The sequence below is a fragment of the Drosophila arizonae genome, chromosome 2 (assembly GCF_054131065.1).
Source record: "Drosophila arizonae isolate 15081-1271.41 chromosome 2, UAZ_ARI_1.0, whole genome shotgun sequence".
NCBI classification, from domain to species: Eukaryota; Metazoa; Arthropoda; class Insecta; order Diptera; family Drosophilidae; genus Drosophila; species Drosophila arizonae.
In genome coordinates, this window is record NC_142922.1 from 20,628,903 (window position 1) to 20,650,980 (window position 22,078).

Consider the following 22,078-nt stretch of genomic DNA (forward strand, 5'->3'; position numbering starts at 1 on the left):
GGCGTGATTAATGTATTACTCTTTATTTTTTTAAATCTAAATAATTGTTGTATTCTACGTAAATACATATATATTCATTAAAATCCGAATACATATGCGAATCCCTGTGGAATGGATTCCATTTAGTTCTTGAGCAGCACCGCAAAGGATGTGGAAAGCTTCTGAAAGGTTAAACAGAGACTATTTTGTATATATCTATTACAATATTTATAGGTAAATGCTTACGGCTTTGCAAAACGGACATTGGCCAAAGGATACTTCGAGAAATGTTTTGCCTTCGACCAGCGTATTGAACCATTCCTTCAGACAAGATGCATGGCACTTCAGCACACAGCGAGAATTATCACAGGAGACAAGAGGCACCTCACCGTTGTCCAGTCGATACTCGAAGCATATATTGCAACGCTGCTGTTCGTCGTCATCTTTCTTCAGATCAATCTCAGCGGGCATAGGAAAGTAACACAAGTCGAATATGTGCAAGAGATTCTTGTGCATGTCCAGCTCAACATCCCAATTGCCGAGTCCATCGCTCAGCACGTGCCGTAGATGTGCCACTTCTTCGGTGGGTCCTATGATTTGCACGGCCATGGAGGCATAGCTGGCGAAGGGATCGGCTATAGTTAGCTTGAGATATACACGCTCTTTGAGTGGAAATACACGTGTGTTATCCTTGGTAGTAATTGGACACGGTTGCAGCACATCGCAGAGCTCATCAATACTTGAGAAACTGTCATAGAACGGGCGCAACTCATCCAACATCTTAAGATATAAATGCAAGATGTCGGTGAGAGAGTGAGAGCTACTTTCTAAAATATCTTCCAGTTGAATGCACTCGGGGAGACTGTGTGCGATTAAACGCAACGACGGCAACTCCAATTCCAAATAGTGTGCCTCATGCTCGGTAAAACCACAGAAGCGTATTCTCGTGCATCTATCATTCAATTGCAGGCGATATTCTTGCGGATTGTGCAAATCCAGTATCTCCGTATATATATTACTTTTATGTTGATTTGAACTAGCATCCAAAATGGGTTCTCTGGGTATAAGCTGTACAATATGCAGTAGCAGATCATCAAGTTGCCAATTCGTCTGGATCTGTATATTTTCGGTTGTATAGCGTTTATATTCCAAGTGCTCTTGCACTCTCAATTGAAAGTCGCACAGTTCTGGAAAATGTGGTAAATAGAGTTTCAATCGTATCCATTCAGAATTTATATACACAACTCCGCTAAGAAATACAGCGTTATCTTTTTTCCGCTCAAAATATAAGCCAGGATATTTTAGTGCAAACTGTCGCTTTAAATTAGTCTGGTCCATATTAATTTTCAATTCAATTTGTTTTTTAAATTATTGTAAGCGAGCGACAGTGGCGTCATAAAAAGTATGAGCGTGTTTAGGCGCCAATCAATCGATAAGTTCGGAATGATGTGGTGGCTGTTCGATAGTCAGCCTGCTGTTTCGATAACCATGTTAGGCATTTGTCTGGCAATTTCAAATCTTTGCTAATCTTGTCGATGATGATTCACGTAATATGAGTAAGAAATAGTTTACGCATTTGATCAGATGTGCCGGCTGTATTTACTCACTACTTCACCCTAATCAAAAACGTTTCTAAACTATCTTAACGTCCCACTAATAACTGCTCATTGGTACTAAGTAGCTGTTTAGACTTATCAGTCTAATTTTATATTATTTACTGATTTTGACGAAACCCGGTCGGGTGTACACCTGCAGACTACATTGTATGTTCATCATTATCATTATCATTATGCCTATGGTTTTTTTTTCTTCCCCATCTACTTCTTTTTTAACACCTGGCCATCGATAGCAATCTGCGTCGCCTTTGATAAACCTCACACAACTTGACCATCAGTCCTAAAAATTTGCTATTTAATGTTCCCTCATTGAGCTACCAGTTTCATTCACTGCTTTCAACTGCTGGCGGTTTTGTGTTGTAGAGCCTGCAGAAGCTTGTCAAACTACAATTTATTTCCAATTTTCTCACAATGTTTCGTATTGCTTTCCTGACACTTGCCTACCTGTGCATAACCTGTGGCGCTACACCAGTCAAAGAATGTAAGTGAATTAAATAAAACAGGAGCAAATTTGCACCGAAAGATTTTATCTATTTGGATTTTGTGTAAGCATTTGAAAATTTGTATAATTTAATATTTTTGTTAGGTTCGAATTTTTATCAGACTACACTTATTGAAATAACAGAAGACCCCGGTTATAATGACTCCGCTTATAGCGTCTGGTTCGCAGACAAACTTATATGACCAAACTTATACGATTATACCGTCTTCCGGATGTAACGGTGGTTCCATGGGCGTTGTTATAATCTGATTCTACTGTATTTTCAAAACTAAACGACTTTTAAAACCATTTCTTTTTAACTACAGTTTTTTTAAAGCCACTAGTCAGTGGCTGTGACTGTATTAGTCACAACCTCACTTTATACATTAGAGCGTTACTAATTATTGGCTCATAGTCCTTTTTATTAAAAAATAAATAAAAAAAAATGTAGAATATTATTAAATGTTTATATCAAACATTTAAATGTCGCCAGTGCTCGTGAACTCGTAGCGTACATGTGCTTAAAGCGATTCCGCCGAACTTTGCATTTTTGTCTTCTAATCAATTATCTAGTAGGAGGTATTTATTTTGCTGCTGATAAACAATTACGTTCTCATGCAATGAATCCAATTAAAATCAGAATGTATATAATATTGCGAGTATATGCATATATATGCATATAACTGTCAATTCAATATATTACTTAACTTTTGATAACGCTTATCGCATAGGGAATGAAAAGCTTTCAGTGCACAATAAAAACTATAGAATACTTTAAAGAGCCGTACTGAATTATCTTGCTTTGCAGGTCCAAATAAACCAGCTCCACTTAACGTTGACATTAAAGACTGCCCGGAACCGCCCTGTGTGGTCTACAAAGGTCAATTTGCTATTATGGATGTACAATTCTTGGGTGGTAAGTAAGATTCCCCCGTATTCTTTACACAAAGTAATAGCACCCCTTTCCGTTACACAGACAAAAACAATATTGCGAGTATTACGGCAAAAGTACAAGCAAAAGTATTCGGAATGAATTTGCCATACGATCTGCCCGAGGAAATATCCAATGTCTGCATAAATCTGTTGTATGGAGCCATGTGCCCCATTTACAAGGACGAGGATGTTACGTACAGGTTCAATTTTTATGTGGACCCCTTATTTCCCGAAATTACGGCAGACGTCACTGTTACACTGAACGATGCCGATGACAATCCGATTAGCTGCTTTATAGTCAGCTGTAAGCTCCGCAAAGGCCCATCATCGCGACTAGAGCTAGAAGCGATTGATGGCGATACGTTGATTGAATAGAGCCGTTGTACTATACTACGCGACACTCGTGGACTAACTGATTTGACCGTTTGGTCGTATGATCACATTCTTTTCAAATAAATATCGAATGCTTAACTTTGTTTACCATAGTCGACGTCATGGTTTCGTTTCGCCTTCCAGTGCACCGCCTAATCAGCTCGCCTGATAAACAATTTTGGTGTGCTTGATGACGTTGTGATTTGCACTCAAATTATAAATTAATATTAATTGCCTGGGTAGCTCAAATGCTAATAAAATCAGCATTGATAATCATTTATTGACCAGCAGCAAGCTTCATGAATTGGCCATATGGTGCTACTCGAATGTGCTTGATATAATGGCTAAGAATTTGATTGAGTGCAAAACGACACTGAACGAAATTAGAGAAGATTTTAATTAATTAATTAATTAATTAATCAATTAATTACTTAATTACTTAATTTGTCTGTACATTTCGATGAGTATAAATAAATTAGTATTTGAAGTGAGAGCTGTTATTTTTTTAAATATTAAATTGGTTTATTAAACACATAAACAAATTGTGAACTATTTAAAAACTAATGAAAGCTAAATAGTTATAAAGTAACACATTATATAAAAGTATTAAAAATCTTCTAATTTGTAGATCCACGAGGCTGCATTTATAGAGAGATCAATAATTCATTTGATAGGCCGAGGTATAAAGACGGGAGCTTGTTTGAAGACTTCTTTCACTTGTATCATCATTTTTAAATTATCTCTATAAGTAAATTATGAAATAGCTAAAAATCTTTTACGGCGGTAAGTTATTTAAATAATTTTTAAATTATTAAATATTAAATATTTTTGTTAAAGTTCTTTTGTTATATAAGTTGAATAATAAAATTAACTTTTTATTCATTATTATTATATATTTAAATTGCATTTAAATATAAGTTAATCAGCTAGTAATTCCAGTATGCCCTTAATATGTATGAATTTTGCACAGTGTATGATGATTCTCCCTCTTGAAATGTACTTGATAAGGTCGACAGTCAATCAACGCCTTTTGCTATTGATAGCCTCTGGGTATATTTCTCTGTTCGGCCTTCACGTTTCTATTCCAGTGGTTAGGAACCAATGCGCGAACAGGTGTGCTAGGATCATATTCAACCTCACCTGCGCTAGCTTATCAATGTTTAGTATTACGTATATTAAGACTCAATACACTTGAATACACTGTTTGAGTACGTCGAACTTTTATGATCGATTGCACTTAAATCTTTAGTGATTAATTTTTATGGCAGTTTAATGTCTTTAGCATGATGCAGCGAACTATTAATGAAAATAATTGTCTTTTTTATATATTTATTAAATTTTTATTTACGATTAAAAAAAAAAAAAAAACATATCACAGTATTAATATGCCGATATATAAATGGGTTTAATATAAAATAATTCTTTAGTTCAGATAGTTGAGCTCGTAGCGAGTGCTGCCTGGGCCTTTCTTCACTTTAATATCGCAGACAAAGCAGGTGGCTATATCTTTATCCTGATCCACCAAATAGATTTCAATTTTGACACCAACCTCGGGATAATCACCAATTGGGAACTTAAACAAATAGGTAACATCCTCGGTGGGATACAACGGACAGTAAGCACCATACATGAGATTTGGACAGACGGCGGCTACATCTGGGGGCAGCTCGTAGGGCACTGTTATAAAGCCCAGTGTGGTGGCCTTCACAAGGGCTGTCAGCTGCGTTATATACTTGTCGACAGCAAAATCTATCTCAAATATTTGCGTTGTTCCCTTGATAATGTTGCACGGCGGGACCACACATCCAGCGACACGCACTTCCAGCGGAAAGGGCTTATTGCCCGAGCCTAGAAATCGAATAGATAATTCAAAAATATAATTTGTATTTGTATTATAGAGTAAATAATAATGGTAGCCTACAGCGCTTGACTTCGGTGGCGGGCAATTTCTCCTCAGCCTGGATCCCATTCAGAAAAGAAACGACAAGCAAAATGCTTAGACTGATGAGCACTCTCTGTTCCATTTTGTATTGTTTTATTTCAAGAACTAAATTAATATTTAGCAATTAGTTAGAAGAACTTCGTTTTTATAGCCACAACACATGAGTTCTAATTGAGTGAATGAATCGCTTTGGTTATCTTATCAAGTGAAGGCGTTTTCTAATTTGTGAACAAAACAATTTGGTTTGTCAGCTCTTGAGCATTTTTGTACAAAGGAACACCAATCATTGCGTAGCTAAATTTACTCATGATGAATATAATGAATTTAGAATAAATATGCTAGTATATATAAATATATATATGCATACCTCTACATAGACTTTACTCAGTTTCTCATATAAACCAGATTTGTGTGCCTTGTGATTGTTCTAAAATTTCTTTTAAACTGGCATTCTATGCACATTAATTATTTATGGTTAGGGTTTTTAAATGTGTGTCTCAGATTTGAAAAGCTTTTTATATATTTTCTCTGAGCGCGAGCGAGAGAACGAAAATAGAGACTCTAAGTAAAGCACAATATAGATGTTTTAATATATACATATGTTTTAAAAATTCTATGGTCAGCTTAAGAGACCAATTTAAAAATACTTGCAAGTGCATTGCGAATGACACGAAACATTGTTGTCCCAAGCACCGCGTGGGATACAAAGCCAGTGCGAAATAAATCCTTGAACAGAAAAAATCAGACGACCAAGCTTACTGAGAAATGTACAAAGCATTTATATATTTATATATACATATATATTCCCATTTATATGAAATGAAACCCAGAAACAGAGACATTTGTACTGCAGCCAAAGCCATTGTCAATGAAACTTCAAATAAAAATAAAAAATTACACGAAACCGACTAAAAGTAAGCTGAAAAATATAATTTTTTCGACGTACAGTGAAAATTCACCAGCGGTAAGTGTGCGAGGTGCTCTCATAAAGTTTATATTTATTTTATTTATTTATTATTTAATAGCTTTTAGAAATGAGAAATTCGTTTATGAAAACATGATGGAATATACAATATGGAATGAACTTATTATCCAATGTTTCAGTATGGATTAGCTCTCAGATTTGCGTCTGATCATTCGTTTTGATTTAGTTTAGATTGATTCTGTGTCAATTCAACTTCGTCTCTATTTAGTCTGCATTCAGTTACAATTATGCCTTAATTCAGCCCCTGATACACAAACTCAACTAACAGCCCTCGGAAAAAAACATTTTTTCGCAAATAGAAAAAAAAGGTCGAAAAATCTTGTAATGCTACGGCGGGTGGTGGTTGAGTCTGTGGGTTGACATGTGGCCAGCGCAGCATGAGATTTTCGCATACATGCTGCTGAAATCTGTAAGTCTTGTCCCCAGCTCTCGATCTCTTCTGTAGCTTCTGCCCTGCCACCTGGACGCCTTCTGCTTGATGTCACATACTGCACAGTTGTAATTGTTGTGGCATTATTTAATATGTCAAAGCAATGGCAAAATCCTATACAAAATGTCCTCATGCTATACTCTCCTGTGTGTGCGTGTGTGTGTATGTCACGGCTTTTAGCTTCTTATTTTGCGAATGGGACCGCAATATTTGATTAACATCAAGCGCCTGGCATTGATTTCTGCCGTACTTAAATACATATAGATTTGTATGCATGTGTATATGTATGTATATACACGAGATTTTCTATTTTCAGTCCCATCTAATAAAATTATCTGAGCCGGAAAATCTGAGCAGGGCGACCAGGCGGCATACTTTCACAGTCTCAGCATTACTTACCCCATTTGCCATTTGCCATTTCCGTTTGCACTTTTCTGCCCGTTTATTTTTGGATGCCTTCCCTTTGCATTCTGCCTCCTGTTTTTTGCATATTCCCCAAAGTATTACCTGGCTCTTTTCACTATCCGCTTCCCTCGAGCTTAGCTGATGTGCTGCCTTTTGAAATCGATAATGCGTCTCGTCTCTTTATTTTCAGTTATTTAGATTATTTATGTCATTTGGATTAATGACTTAGCGAATGCAATAAGGAAAAACTTTGATAATTCGCTGCATACTTTTATGCGCCATAACAAGTGGACCAAGCTAGAGATACAGATACAGATACAGATAGAGATACAGATAGAGATACAGATACAGATACAGATACAGATACAGATACAGATACAGATACAGATACAGATACAGATACAGATACAGATACAGATACAGATACAGATACAGATACAGATACAGATACAGATACAGATACAGATACAGATACAGATACAGATACAGATACAGATACAGATACAGATACAGATACAGATACAGATACAGATACAGATACAGATACAGATACAGATACAGATACAGATACAGATACAGATACAGATACAGATACAGATACAGATACAGATACAGATACAGATACAGATACAGATACAGATACAGATACAGATACAGATACAGATACAGATACAGATACAGATACAGATACAGATACAGATACAGATACAGATACAGATACAGATACAGATACAGATACAGATACAGATACAGATACAGATACAGATACAGATACAGATACAGATACAGATACAGATACAGATACAGATACAGATACAGATACAGATACAGATACAGATACAGATACAGATACAGATACAGATACAGATACAGATACAGATACAGATACAGATACAGATACAGATACAGATACAGATACAGATACAGATACAGATACAGATACAGATACAGATACAGATACAGATACAGATACAGATACAGATACAGATACAGATACAGATACAGATACAGATACAGATACAGATACAGATACAGATACAGATACAGATACAGATACAGATACAGATACAGATACAGATACAGATACAGATACAGATACAGATACAGATACAGATACAGATACAGATACAGATACAGATACAGATACAGATACAGATACAGATACAGATACAGATACAGATACAGATACAGATACAGATACAGATACAGATACAGATACAGATACAGATACAGATACAGATACAGATACAGATACAGATACAGATACAGATACAGATACAGATACAGATACAGATACAGATACAGATACAGATACAGATACAGATACAGATACAGATACAGATACAGATACAGATACAGATACAGATACAGATACAGATACAGATACAGATACAGATACAGATACAGATACAGATACAGATACTGATACTGATACTGATACTGATACTGATACTGATACTGATACTGATACAGATACAGATACAGATACAGATACAGATACAGATACAGATACAGATACAGATACAGATACAGATACAGATACAGATACAGATACAGATACAGATACAGATACAGATACAGATACACATACAGATTTTCACAGTTACAAATATGTCACACTCTATTCGGTATATTTTGGTAATGTTTGATTTAATACAGATACAGATACAGATACAGATACAGATACAGATACAGATACAGATACAGATACAGATACAGATACAGATACAGATACAGATACAGATACAGATACAGATACAGATACAGATACAGATACAGATACAGATACAGATACAGATACAGATACAGATACAGATACAGATACAGATACAGATACAGATACAGATACAGATACAGATACAGATACAGATACAGATACAGATACAGATACAGATACAGATACAGATACAGATACAGATACAGATACAGATACAGATACAGATACAGATACAGATACAGATACAGATACAGATACAGATACAGATACAGATACAGATACAGATACAGATACAGATACAGATACAGATACAGATACAGATACAGATACAGATACAGATACAGATACAGATACAGATACAGATACAGATACAGATACAGATACAGATACAGATACAGATACAGATACAGATACAGATACAGATACAGATACAGATACAGATACAGATACAGATACAGATACAGATACAGATACAGATACAGATACAGATACAGATACAGATACAGATACAGATACAGATACAGATACAGATACAGATACAGATACAGATACAGATACAGATACAGATACAGATACAGATACAGATACAGATACAGATACAGATACAGATACAGATACAGATACAGATACAGATACAGATACAGATACAGATACAGATACAGATACAGATACAGATACAGATACAGATACAGATACAGATACAGATACAGATACAGATACAGATACAGATACAGATACAGATACAGATACAGATACAGATACAGATACAGATACAGATACAGATACAGATACAGATACAGATACAGATACAGATACAGATACAGATACAGATACAGATACAGATACAGATACAGATACAGATACTGACACTGATACTGATACTGATACAGATACAGATACAGATACAGATACAGATACAGATACAGATACACATACAGATTTTCACAGTTACAAATATGTCACACTCTATTCGGTATATTTTGGTAATGTTTGATTTAAGCTGGCACGCTTCAATCTGTCTGTAGCCAGGAACTCAATTAATTTGTCAAATCAAAGCGGACAGCGTCGAATGCCAACATTCGAGCCCGGCAATTTGTCACGCCAAGCCCCTGGCCGGAGCGCAGACTGTCCGCAGCGGAGTTCAGGTCACCTCACCTCACCTGCCTGTGACCTTTTGAGCCTCAATCAGGGCATTCCCAATGCGACTTTTGTTTACACGTAATTTAATAGCTGCAAGTTGGTTGCATTGTGTCTCAATTAGGCGACAATTTGATTTCTGTTGTTGTTAATTTTTCATTAAATTTTATAGGCATATTTGATGATTCGGTCGTGTGCTGTCAATTAATAGAGGAATGCTTTCTCCAACACGCCCAGTTATCAATGTAAAGTCCCCCTGTCAACAGGTGTGCTAATTGAGGCACGAACAACCCTTCTAATGCAATCAAACTACCCCCAGATGAATTTACTGTATTCTCCATTATAGTTTGTCATAGTTGGCCTTAGCTGACGAGTGCATTCAACTGTTTGTATTTTAACAATGTACCAAAACCAGTTTTTTGAGGTTTTCATTTCCGGAAACCGTGTAAATATTGGGAATGTTTTGAGACAGGGTATATTGAGGGTAAGCATGGGTATGTAACAGGTGGGACATAGTATAACGTTTTTCAACTATTTTCTATCTTTTCCAGTTCCTTTATATTAGAAAATAGAAGTGATATGCCACTTCATTTGATTTATCTACTTTTCACATATCGATAAATATCGATGGTATAAATACCGATTTTATATTTATTATACAGGCTATCTTTTAGTCGATTATTCTCCACGCTTTTTCCTTTCTGGTCAGCTGACCGACTGCCCTTGAGCAGCATTTTCTTTTCACTTGCAATTTTCAGCTACGTCCCTTTGCATAGTTTTCCGCCCTGGCGCGCACTTTGATATATTTCAGCAGCAATTTGCATAGGCTGTCATGCAAAAATTATTAAATATTTCTTTTTTCTCCTCTTTCAAGCCAAGAGCTTTAATTAATTTTGCCAGCTACCAAGCTGCCTGGCTACCTGGCTGTTGATTGGGGCGCTATAATTAAATGAATGCAAAATTCATGTTTCCCGAAATCAAGAGAACATGCGTTTCGACAAGTTTGCTGTCGAGCAATTTACCTTTGGCACAAGGCTTACGTGTTGGCATTTAATGTAGACCCCCATTTGCCTTGCCTTCCTTCTTACCTTCACCATTTCGTTGGACTCAAATACGTTGAAACATTTGCTTGCAAAAATATTACTCTATTTTGCATAAATATGTGGAAGTCTCACTCCCGCTCCCTTCTTCACTCTCTTTGTGTATTTAAAATACAGTCATGCATAATTAACCAGCAAAAGCGTTGGAGTTGAATACTGACTATTTAGTACTCGTTCGTGATTTAAAAATATTTAAAGAAATTTAATACAAATTTTAGAGTTTAAGTTTAAGTTTAGTATTGATTCTAGAATTTTTTTAAAAAAGTGCGTTGTATTTCGACTTATTTACTTGAAAAACAATAAAATAGAAAACATATATTCTTGACAGAGCATATATACGCTAAATAAATAGTTAACACACCCAGCAGCACAACCATATATACCCTTCTACTATTCTTGAACGAGTAGAAAATTGCACTCTGAAAGTTTTTCATATTATTCGAATAGCTTGGACTTTTACTGCTCTATAATTTTAGTTTCTAACTTAGCTCAATTTTTTCGGAATTTTACAACTCAATGTTGAAACATAGTAGTATTACATGCAATTCTGCTGAATATTTATTTCAGTTGGCTTATATGCTAAATTTATAAGATACAGTTGTTAATTTTAAATTTATTAGATACTTACGGAAACATGAGATTTTAATTCATAAATTTGAACTTAAGCTTAATTAAAGCTTAATTAAAAAAAAAAAAATTAAAATGAAAACTATCAGCATAACCCTACAAAAACCCAGAAACAGCTATACATTCCAGTCAAAATATTAGATGAGGCGCAACAAATCATACAGAATGAGGCAAATGCAAATTAAAATATTTGCTTGAGCTTAAGCACTTCAATGTGCAAGGGAAGCCAATCAGTTAAGCATTTTAATAAGCTCGACGTAAACATTTAAAAATCAATTTTCACAAAAAAAAAAGAGAAGAAGAAATTACAACAACAACGAGAACGACAAGAACAAAATCAAGTTACTCGCAATCTGTGGAAAATCGTTTAGCTAATTTGCATATAAAACAGTTGAAATTTAAAACACAAAATATGAGAATATTGATGAAATTTGGATAAGAAGTGCTTCGCTGAGTTCACCCCTTGACATTCTGGTAATCCTGTTGCTCCTGTTTCGTCTGCTGGTGGTGCTACTTGTAAAGTCAAGTGGGTGTAAGAAATTGTGTAAAACTTGCTTCAAATTGCCTATGCATATAAATTAATGTTAATGTGACGAGCAAATACAAATATATGTATATATAGGCAGATATATATTTCCCTCCATATCTATTTCTCTCTCTCTCTCTCTCTCTGTCTGTCAGCAAGGGTAGATTTCTTGTTGCCTGAAAATATGCAACGCAAAATGTGTTTTCTCTTACTGTTTGCTATTTTTCCTAATCGCTTGCTAATTTTATTAACACCATCGATTGATAAGCTCAAGTAACGCGTTTACCTGTACTTCTAGCGATTGAACATCAACAGGTGTTCGGTTATCTGTCACTTGGCGGCTCAGTTCACCTGCACCGGCCGTATCTCCAAAGGTACTTAAATGTGTTTTGGCAGTGTAAGTGCACTCGGTAAGGCACGCGAAAACAATCAAGACATTGAGAGGAAACTACTCTGAGTCATATTGAGTCTCTATTGAGTCTCTCAAGAGCTGCATTATGAATCATGCTCAGCTATTAAGATTCCCCTGAAGTATGCCTATAAACCGTTTAGTACATAAATCTATTTCAAGACACCATAAAATATTTAAAAGAAAGTATTCAGTTTTAGGTTAGAATTACGTCTAATGATGTCTTAATATATATTTTACTCTAGCTAGACCTTGTTAGAAAAGTGACAAGCATTTGGACCTATTTATAAATCAAATATTGAAACAATATTTAATTAAGTGGCAAAGCTAAGCTAAGCAGTTAAATGCTATCGCTGAAATATAAATTTTGTAGGTTTACTTATATCATATTCATGTTTCATATTATATACGCTTTACACCTAACTATAGAACTTGAATTATACTGCCAGAGAGACTAACCTGAACTTAAATAATTCAATTAGTGAGCAATTCAATACACACAATTGTATTATAACATTTTTATATTAAAATATTAAGCTTTTTGATATATTATCTCATTATTGGCTTTATATAAATACGTAATTTTAACTCAACAAAATTTATTTCCAAACTTAAGCAAGCAACAATTACACAAAACACTTTTGATTTCCTTAAATGTATATTTAAATCGCAGACCAACAATTAAATGTATTTCGCCAATAGATTAGCCAGACCTACTTTTGATAGCTTCCACATTGGCGATGGTACAATAAAATGGTCCAATTACTGCTCCGATTAGATTGGGCAACAAGTGCGACTGAACTGAGGCAGTTCCCATTAATATAAAAGGCAGCGATTGTACCACAATGAACATAACAATTCAAAACAGCTTTGGATTAACACCTTAAGTTGAAATATTCGCAAGGAGAACTCTGTACAAAATATACAACTACAAAATGTCTGCCAGTCAAGTTTTTCTATATGCCTGCCTGATCTTTGGACTAATGGTGACACTAGCTAGTGCCGATACGCCCATCAGAAAATGTGAGTAAATTACAATGAAATCCCGTATAAATCGTTTGCTCATTAGGGGTATTCCATTATAGGCGCCAATAACAAGAGTCCGCTGCCGTTGATGGTGCAAATAAATGACTGCAATGCGTTACCCTGTGAATTGCTCAAGGGTCAAGAGTCCAGCATAGCCATACAGTTCGTAGCCAGTGAGTATATAGCAGAACCTATAGAAATATATAAACAAAGATATCTAATTGATGATATTTATGCCTCCACCGACAGCTCGTAATGCCATGCATCAGCTGACGGCCAAGGTTTATTTGACCTCGCTAGGCGTTACTATACCCTTTGAGCTGGACGCGCAGCGCAGCAATGTCTGCGAGAATCTGTTGCACGGCGCCTACTGTCCTCTGGACGCTGGCGAGGATGTCACCTATCGCCTCCGGCTGCCCGTGGCCAACACTCAGCCAGAGGTGCCCACCCGCCTGCAGGTGACGCTGCACGATTCGGAGCGGGGCAATGAGGTGGTCGCCTGCTTTATGACCGATACGCGTGTGCGTAAAGCTTAGGCTAATTAACTTATGCTCTAGTTGTTAATGATAATCGTATTGTTTATGAAACATTGTATCAATGTTTGCTATTAATCGCAACTAAGCTGCTAACATATAAGCTGCTCTTGTTGGCGGCACTATTAGAGATTATGAATAAATAATTAAGACAAAACATTATTAATCATTTAACAGCACATGTTAGTTAATTACCACACATATGGGACGGACGGGCGGACTGCTGGATAGACTATAAGCTGCCTAAGTCCAATCGACAGTTACGCAACATAGCTTCCCCATGCCTCCTCCTCCCATTTACTTCCTCTCTCTCTGTCTCACTCTCCCACATGCCACCCAGTGAATCGGCTTAATTAAATGACGCAGAAAATTACACAACACCTGTTCAGAGTTGGGCATTTGCGCTGTTTGCGTGCGTGACACGAGAATTCTTGGCATTTCACGCCGCATTTGTGATTAGAAAATGGAATTTTAGAAATTAAAAGTACCCTACTTCTACTGACTATATACATACTCTAGCTTTCTCAAACTCCATCTAGATTGCTCTTCCTCTTTCTACATGCTTCCCTAGTTGCTCATCTCTTGATATAAGAAATTTATTACAGTTTTTATAATATAAACATTTTTGTAAGTTATATTTAATAATATAAACATTATTATATATGGAGCTAACGAATCTAAAAAGTTAAGATTTAAGGTACATAAAAGTTATATAGCCACATCTTTGGGGTAAACCTGTATTATAAGTCTCCTACTTTCTGCGATAGAGCTACAAAGTTAGATCAAATGTAAATAATTGTTATCTAAAGATATCATTTACAGCAGAGGATTTTTTAGCAAAAGGGGTATTTCTTTGTAAGAAGAATGTGCTCATTAGATACGAATTTCAAGTATTTTTAAAGGAAGCCTTTGAAGTTTGACGATAAGTTCAGCATAGTGTTGTATACAATTCAAATATGATGCAGCCGACTGTACCTGATTGTTAAGCCTAGATTTTATTATCCTTACTGCCTCCGCTTTCACATAAATACATAATCATTTTGTATCATATGAAATATATATCATTTCATATAAATATATATAAAAACCTATAGATCAGAATGTCTATGTTTGCTTAAAATACGTTCAGATGAAAAGTATGATAAAATTTTGAAATCTGCATTCGTAGTGTTGGAAAATGTTGTCAAACTCTCATCTCTACAGTTGGCAATGCCTAAGTGACTGACTGACTGACTAAGTGATTGTTTACACTCACTCACTCTTTGGCTTATCGAGGTGTTGACGCTGCGTGCGGTTTTTCATAAATTTACAACTTTTCATTCCAAACAACTGCCATTTCCACAAATGCACGTACATCCACATCCACAGACCTATCAACACAACCACATCCAGCCACTGTGGCTGCAGTCGCTGCTGTGGCTATGGCTTCCTTCCTGTCATTTGGCAACGCAACGCTAATTGGCTTTTCAACACTTTGCTGCTTCCTGACTGACTCTATATATACACGATATATAGTGTTTATGTATATATAGTATATATAGTGCATATTTTTTGTGGGCTATGTCACAGAGTCGTTTGTTTCTTGTTTCGCTTAATGAATGAGCCCTGATTGCGCACATATCCGTCGGTTAGCTAATTGAGACGTCGACTAAGTGGTGACATAGTAGCACCCACAATATATGTATATAGAACCTGTATATTTATATGTTGACTATATATGTATACTTGACAAATTACTTATAAACTATGTTAGAAAACTTCCGCACTTAATAAAATGTAACACGATAAAACATGTCGAACAGGAAGTTTAATTAGCTTAAAATTCTACAAAGTTAAAAAACCTTTAAAGATGAAGAAATATAATTAGCCAGTAAGCTGAATAGAATATAATTATGAAATAGAATTAGTCTAAAGTTTAACTTTACAAAATCAGCAAAAAATGTCCAAGAAAAACTGGTTCCAAAACTACTGAGAAAATCAGCTAACTTTAGAGATGGTGTAAATCATTTTTTAATTGGGTAAGAAATATGATTGTTAGTATACTATCATGCATACATATATACATAAATAAATTCGTAGAGTACTTTAAAAATTTTAACCTGTGTCATATATTTATTGCATATTTATTTAAATATATTATGAATATATGAATGAAAAAGAACATTTACAATTTGACATAAAGAGCTTTAGCTCAAATTAAGATTAATTATTGATGGTACATCCATCTGATATAATAAAATGAATATTTAACATACAATACTGATAATGCTGGTTTTTAAATATTTTCAAAAATATTTTAAATTAAAAAAAAAAAAAAACAAACAAAAATATTGTTTCTTTCATTTTTTTTTAACTTTATTTTTATTTATTTGTATTTACAAATACTGAGAACTCTGGTTTATTAGAGTAAAATTTAACTTTGAATATAATTTTCCGAACTCATTTCGCCTAGGGTATCTTTAGTTTATCTAAACTTTAACGACAAATTAAATTAGCCCCATTAAGTGATATTGTATATTTTATGTTCATAATTTCATGCAGACTGAATATGATATCATTTCGTTATGGAACGCCTGCTCGTTCTATTGGGGATTTGCGCTTTAGTCCACACGCAATACTTGAATAATTCATCTGAGCAAGAAAATGACTCAAAGGTAATAATATTAAAATATATGAAAACCATAGAGCTATGGCTAAAATATTGAATTTCAATTAGTTGTTTTTCGAACGCATTCGAGTTCATGCCGATCAGCACTTCATGAAGGCCTTTACCCATATACACGAGGATCGCAAACACTTCGATGTCTTTGTCCAGCTGGACAGGAAGCTGGGCAGTAACTATCTCATTATGAATATAAAGACGCGAGTGAAGCGCGAAGGTAGCAATGATTTCATCAAGACCTTCGATTTACGTCACATGGACTTTTGCTCGTTTCTCAACAATCCGGATTTACGTCACTTCTTCATGACCACCATACATTTCAACAAAGCTTTGGAATGTCCCGTACAGGTGGGCAACTATAGCGTTAAGAATATAGGCGTGTTGAATATCATAAACGAGCACAGTATGCGCAAAGGTACTTACAAGTTCTTTGCCGAAATTGCCGAAGTCACCAGTGATATACCCAAAATATTTGCTCTGCAAGTCATCACGATCGTAATGTAACATCTAAGAAAAATAAACTTGATGGCAATTGAAAATAGTTCAACAGAATATAGCACGAGTAAAAAAAAACTTTTCAGCTTTTTATTAAAGTACGATGTGTTTTGTAAAGATTTCATCTACTGGAGTTTATCAGAAACGTATCGATATATTTCGGTTTTCTATTTTGGAAATGTTGAAATATTTAGTGGGAATTATGTTCCACTACCCATACGACGTTCTTCTTCTTACGATTACATACAAACATATACATATTTGATATGCTATATAACTTCGATAAAAATCTGTACAATTACAGAGCTCTGAAATTAAAGACAAATAGTTCTATAAATATCGATACAATTCTTGAGAAAATATAAGTTCTCATGAAATAAAAAAAAAATTAATAGATGCAGATTTTAAAGCAAAGTTTCTTAAGCATATTTTTGACGCCTAAGAGAATTTTGGCGTCAAGGATACTCTTTCTCTTATGGAGATCTTTGTCTCACACACTCCCTCCTCGATGCCTTGCTACCTTGGTGCACATGCACATGTGAGGCAGCGAACAAAGGATACGTAATTACAGCAAGGGCACGGACGCGCGCACCCCCGGGGCTGGGCTGCCGTAGGTCAACCCCCCATAGTGTGCACTCTAAGCCGATTGTTGGCTTCGACTAGCTTCGATATTGTTTGCCCATCGAATTTTCCATTGTGCGTCATACGTGAAACGCTTTTCCCTTGACATATTGAAAATCGTTTAAAGCGACCGAGTGCAGCGTCCGATTATTGTGATTATCTTTTGACTATCGCGTGTTATGCCAGCTTCTGTTGCTTTCACTGCTGCTGCTTTTTTTTTTGCATTTCCCGCGGGACTTTTGCGGTTTTCCCTCGCTAAGTAGAGTGGAAGCCATATGTGCGCATTGTTGCTGCAATTTTCTTATGTCATTTGTCTATAATTAATAGAAAAACAATATGTTCAATGCCCAATCAATGGGGGAGGAAGCCCACTCCGACTGGGCTAGTTTTTACGTAATTTAAGTACCTTAATATAGAGCATAGGCTTTCTGATCAAATAAATAAATTTATTTCGAACACAAATTATTTTAAATAATTATTTTCTATTTAATTTAGATTAGTTTAAGGGATGAAGTTTATAGATCAGTGATAAGCCGCAGTAGTAATCAGCCTGCAAATATTTAAAAAATTTATAAGTGTACATACTGGAGCTTCTGCTTCATAAACTATGTAGGAAAATTATTGGATTAGTATATATTTTTGTATATTATTGTTTATATTAATAATTCAGTTTAAATTTCATATAAACCTTGGCAATACAAACTCATCGTTTTCTGGTTAATCTTGAGTAAAAGTAAAGAATGACATGCTAACAGCATATCAAGGTCCTGCGCTGTCACTGACCCGTTGTGCTTAAGTCAGTAAAGTCTTTCCAACCCATTAAGCTCCGGCAGTTGGGCGTAAAAAACGTTTTTAGTTAGTGAAATTCAATACTTTAATGGATATATTTGTATATAGATATATGTATATATAGAGAACCATTTTGGCAGTTAATTAAAATCCCTAATGCGGTTTACCTTGGCCTCTTTCATAATAGATATTAGAGCATATAAAGGGGTGGCAGCTCGGGTCGCACCCTGTTGCGAAGGCTTTTTTAATGCACAATCAAATCATTTCGCAAATTCAATTTGCCAAAAAGAAAAATGCGAATATATAGCAAATGGAAATTCAAATGGAATTCCGGCAAGGACCTGCGTGTCCTGCGTGAAGTGCGAATGCCTGCTATCAAGTGTCACACTGACGTCTGACCTTTGCAAATTCAATTTGTCGCCTTTTTATCTATAAACATTTTTCTATTAGTCTCAATGAGGGGGACGCGAGTGCGCTTAAGCTTTTTCTTTTCAATTTTCCTTAGCCTAAACCTTGGAATAGCTTAGTAGACGAGAATAGGAATGGGAATGGGAACGGACTAACAATTTGGGAGCCAATAACTAGTTGAATCTCTAAGGAAAAATTTGTGTGGAGGGTGGGCAAACGGTTTAAGGTAAAGTAAACTTGTAATGGGCGTGCCTGATTCACTTAATGACATGTCTTCAGCAGTGTCTTTTCTTTTGATACAGTTGACCTGATATATTAATTATTGGGCATAAGAATCCATATGATCTATAGCTTATTTTAATGTTCCAAATGATTCCATATAGTAAATACTCCACTCTTTGATTGAAAAAGTATTGGTTTATTATGAAACATCATAATCTCCCAACTATACCTCTTATAGTTATAGCAAGAATTAGGAGAAATTTGAGTTGCTCTACTCCTACGGTTTAATCTAATTTTTTCTCAAATATTGAAAAAGTATTGGTTCTTTATGAAACACCATGAATTCCCAAATATAAGTCTCTGTTGTTTGTCATCTTTGAGTTGAGCACTAACACAGCTACCAAGCCAGTTAGCATCTTCAACTGTCTTGTTAAAGGACAGGTCACAAAGGAAGTTAAGCAGATCTTATATCTTAGAGATCTTTGCACAGCACCTGCATTAACCAAACTTATTTCTTCTACTGAATTATATAAATCCTACTTGATTTCCATTTTATAGGTACTTCTATGGAACTGTTTCCACTGTATACACTCTGTGTCTGATGCACACAAAGTGCAAAGTACTCATGCACATACATACATACTACGTATCGAATCTGTGACATGCTATCACACGGCGCACAAATTGAATCAATCAAAATCGATTTTGCTGGCTACAAAGTCGACTTGAAATTCAATTTTGAGCAGCATAAAAATAAGAATTCAAATGGAAATTCGTTAGCCTGGCTAAAACTGAGTGCTGAGGGCCTCTGGCTGTCTGACTGACTGGCGTCAGTTGGCAATTTGAAGTTTGTTGGTTTGTCGGCGCCTTGGCCTCAAGAAGGATTCGCAATTAAAAAGGCGTTGAGTTCGCCAATTAAACACACGAACTCCGCTCGCAAGTAATTCACTAAAATAACGCAATGTTGCGTAATTCAGTTTCACAGTTTTGTAATTAAACGCATTTGCATAAGAATTGCATTAGCCTCGGGGCATACTTCCATGCGACTCTAATTAAAACTAGCCCCTGGACGAGGACAAAACAAAACAAAAACTCGGCTGCAACAATTAAGTTTGCGCCTCCATTAAAGGTCATCAAGCGTTGCCCAAACGCGGCAAAATGCCAGCGATTCAGCTACGTCTGGCAATATCGTTTTGTTCTCCACCTGCCCCACAGGAAGTCTCTCATGTCCGGAGGAGCCAGCAGCGACAACTCGCGCAGCTCGCAGTGAGTTGAAATCTTAAAGAGAAGAGATTATACGGATTTCTTCTTGAATATGAAGAGAAGAGATTTAAAGTTTTTTATTAATAGTTTGCCAAGTTACTTAAGAACTTGTAAATATTAGTTAAGGTAAAAGTACAGACTTTCATTCTTGGTATTTTTTTATGAAAACTTCTCAAACATCTAAAGTAAATAATCCTCTTGCTAAACGAATTTGTTAACAACCAATAATAGATGTCAAATAGATAGATTTAATACTGATGTATTATTGGTAATAAAATCAGGGTATATGATAAAAAACGAATCATTCTCGATCAGATTCGCAATCCAATGAACCAGAAAAGCCCCCCACACTTGCCCATCCATGCTTAGCTAATCCGCGAATCTGAACGATCTGCCGCAAATAAACATATCGTAAATGTGTTTGCCACAATATCCTATATGAGCCTAATTAAGAGCCCATTACCCACCCTCGCTTTGTGTAAATAGATATCTAGCAGGAAAGTGTGTGAGAGAGAGAGAGAGAGAGAGAGAGAGACAGAGAGAGAGAGAGAGGTACAAACCGCAAACCTCCCCTTGGCTAAGGGTGGCACAAGGGCTGGGAACAGAGCTTTAGTTGTGGTTTTGATAGCTGTGCGGTGTAATTTGACACCTTGAGCCATGCGAGCAGAGTGCGACGCCAACCTGTGCAATTAGCCTCACAAAATCAACGTCGCTGACGGCATGCAAATGAGTGAAAAATTGTACTACCAAGGCTAATTAGAGTGCAGCATCCCGCTGTTTGAGCAGCCACAAGTCAAGGCAAGACCAGAGTCTGCTCCTCGTCTAGAGCGTCTTACAAAGGCCGCAGATATTTTAATGAGACAACGCGACCGGGTTCCTTCATTGAGTAGCTCACAATTTGCCGTTGCCAAAGGAAACCACAAAGTGTAGCTCGTTGTTGACCTGGCTAAAAGGAAAATAAAAAATCGTAATAATAATGCTGAGAGGTGAAAAAATGTTAAAAGAGCTGAAAACTTATTAGTTAACTTTCTTCAGATTTTTTACCCATATACCCTGTTTAGAGAAAATCATTCAAAATGGGTGTGTTAGACCCGAGATTGATTACAATGATACATCATACAAATTAAGGTTAAGAAATTGTTTAGCTGTAATAAATCTATCTAAGCGAAGGCAAGGAGCAAGACAAATTTAAATATACAAACAAAGCAGAATAATAACTCCTTGAATTTGTTTTATCAGAGAGAAGGAAAAGTGCAGGCATACATATCTAATATTAATAATAGAGGCGGGCCAATAGTACTATATAAAAACTTGAACTCAAATCTGAAAAAATAATATCAGTTACTTACGAATCGTAAGTTTATTTTCCAACCAATATGCAGGAAATGTTGTTAATTTTT

General features: G+C 35.7%; 5 protein-coding genes across 5 annotated transcripts; 3 read left to right on the forward strand and 2 right to left on the reverse strand.

The window, feature by feature from the left end:
- Positions 1–7: 7 nt before the first annotated feature.
- Positions 8–1,825, reverse strand: Fancl (E3 ubiquitin-protein ligase Fancl). Its single transcript, XM_089461841.1, has 2 exons — positions 226–1,825; positions 8–161 (listed from the first exon to the last, which is right to left on the reverse strand). The coding sequence occupies exons 1-2, from the start codon at positions 1,315–1,317 to the stop codon at positions 123–125; spliced, it is 1,131 nt and encodes a 376-aa protein (XP_089317967.1). The 5' UTR covers positions 1,318–1,825; the 3' UTR covers positions 8–122.
- Positions 1,826–1,904: 79 nt separating this feature from the next.
- Positions 1,905–3,494, forward strand: Npc2e (Niemann-Pick type C-2e). The gene is made up of 3 exons (XM_018017869.2): positions 1,905–2,076; positions 2,885–2,992; positions 3,053–3,494. The coding sequence occupies exons 1-3, from the start codon at positions 2,007–2,009 to the stop codon at positions 3,382–3,384; spliced, it is 510 nt and encodes a 169-aa protein (XP_017873358.1). The 5' UTR covers positions 1,905–2,006; the 3' UTR covers positions 3,385–3,494.
- A 1,199-nt stretch (positions 3,495–4,693) lies between these two features.
- Positions 4,694–5,453, reverse strand: Npc2d (Niemann-Pick type C-2d). The gene is made up of 2 exons (XM_018017868.2): positions 5,303–5,453; positions 4,694–5,229 (listed from the first exon to the last, which is right to left on the reverse strand). Exons 1-2 carry the CDS (start codon positions 5,403–5,405, stop codon positions 4,805–4,807), a joined length of 528 nt encoding a protein of 175 aa, XP_017873357.1. The 5' UTR covers positions 5,406–5,453; the 3' UTR covers positions 4,694–4,804.
- An 8,040-nt stretch (positions 5,454–13,493) lies between these two features.
- Npc2c (Niemann-Pick type C-2c) lies at positions 13,494–14,392 on the forward strand. Its single transcript, XM_018017872.2, has 3 exons — positions 13,494–13,682; positions 13,745–13,858; positions 13,935–14,392. The coding sequence occupies exons 1-3, from the start codon at positions 13,595–13,597 to the stop codon at positions 14,219–14,221; spliced, it is 489 nt and encodes a 162-aa protein (XP_017873361.1). The 5' UTR covers positions 13,494–13,594; the 3' UTR covers positions 14,222–14,392.
- Positions 14,393–16,733: 2,341 nt separating this feature from the next.
- On the forward strand, positions 16,734–17,437 carry LOC108613759 (uncharacterized). The gene is made up of 2 exons (XM_018007501.2): positions 16,734–16,872; positions 16,935–17,437. The coding sequence occupies exons 1-2, from the start codon at positions 16,783–16,785 to the stop codon at positions 17,382–17,384; spliced, it is 540 nt and encodes a 179-aa protein (XP_017862990.1). The 5' UTR covers positions 16,734–16,782; the 3' UTR covers positions 17,385–17,437.
- Positions 17,438–22,078: the final 4,641 nt, after the last annotated feature.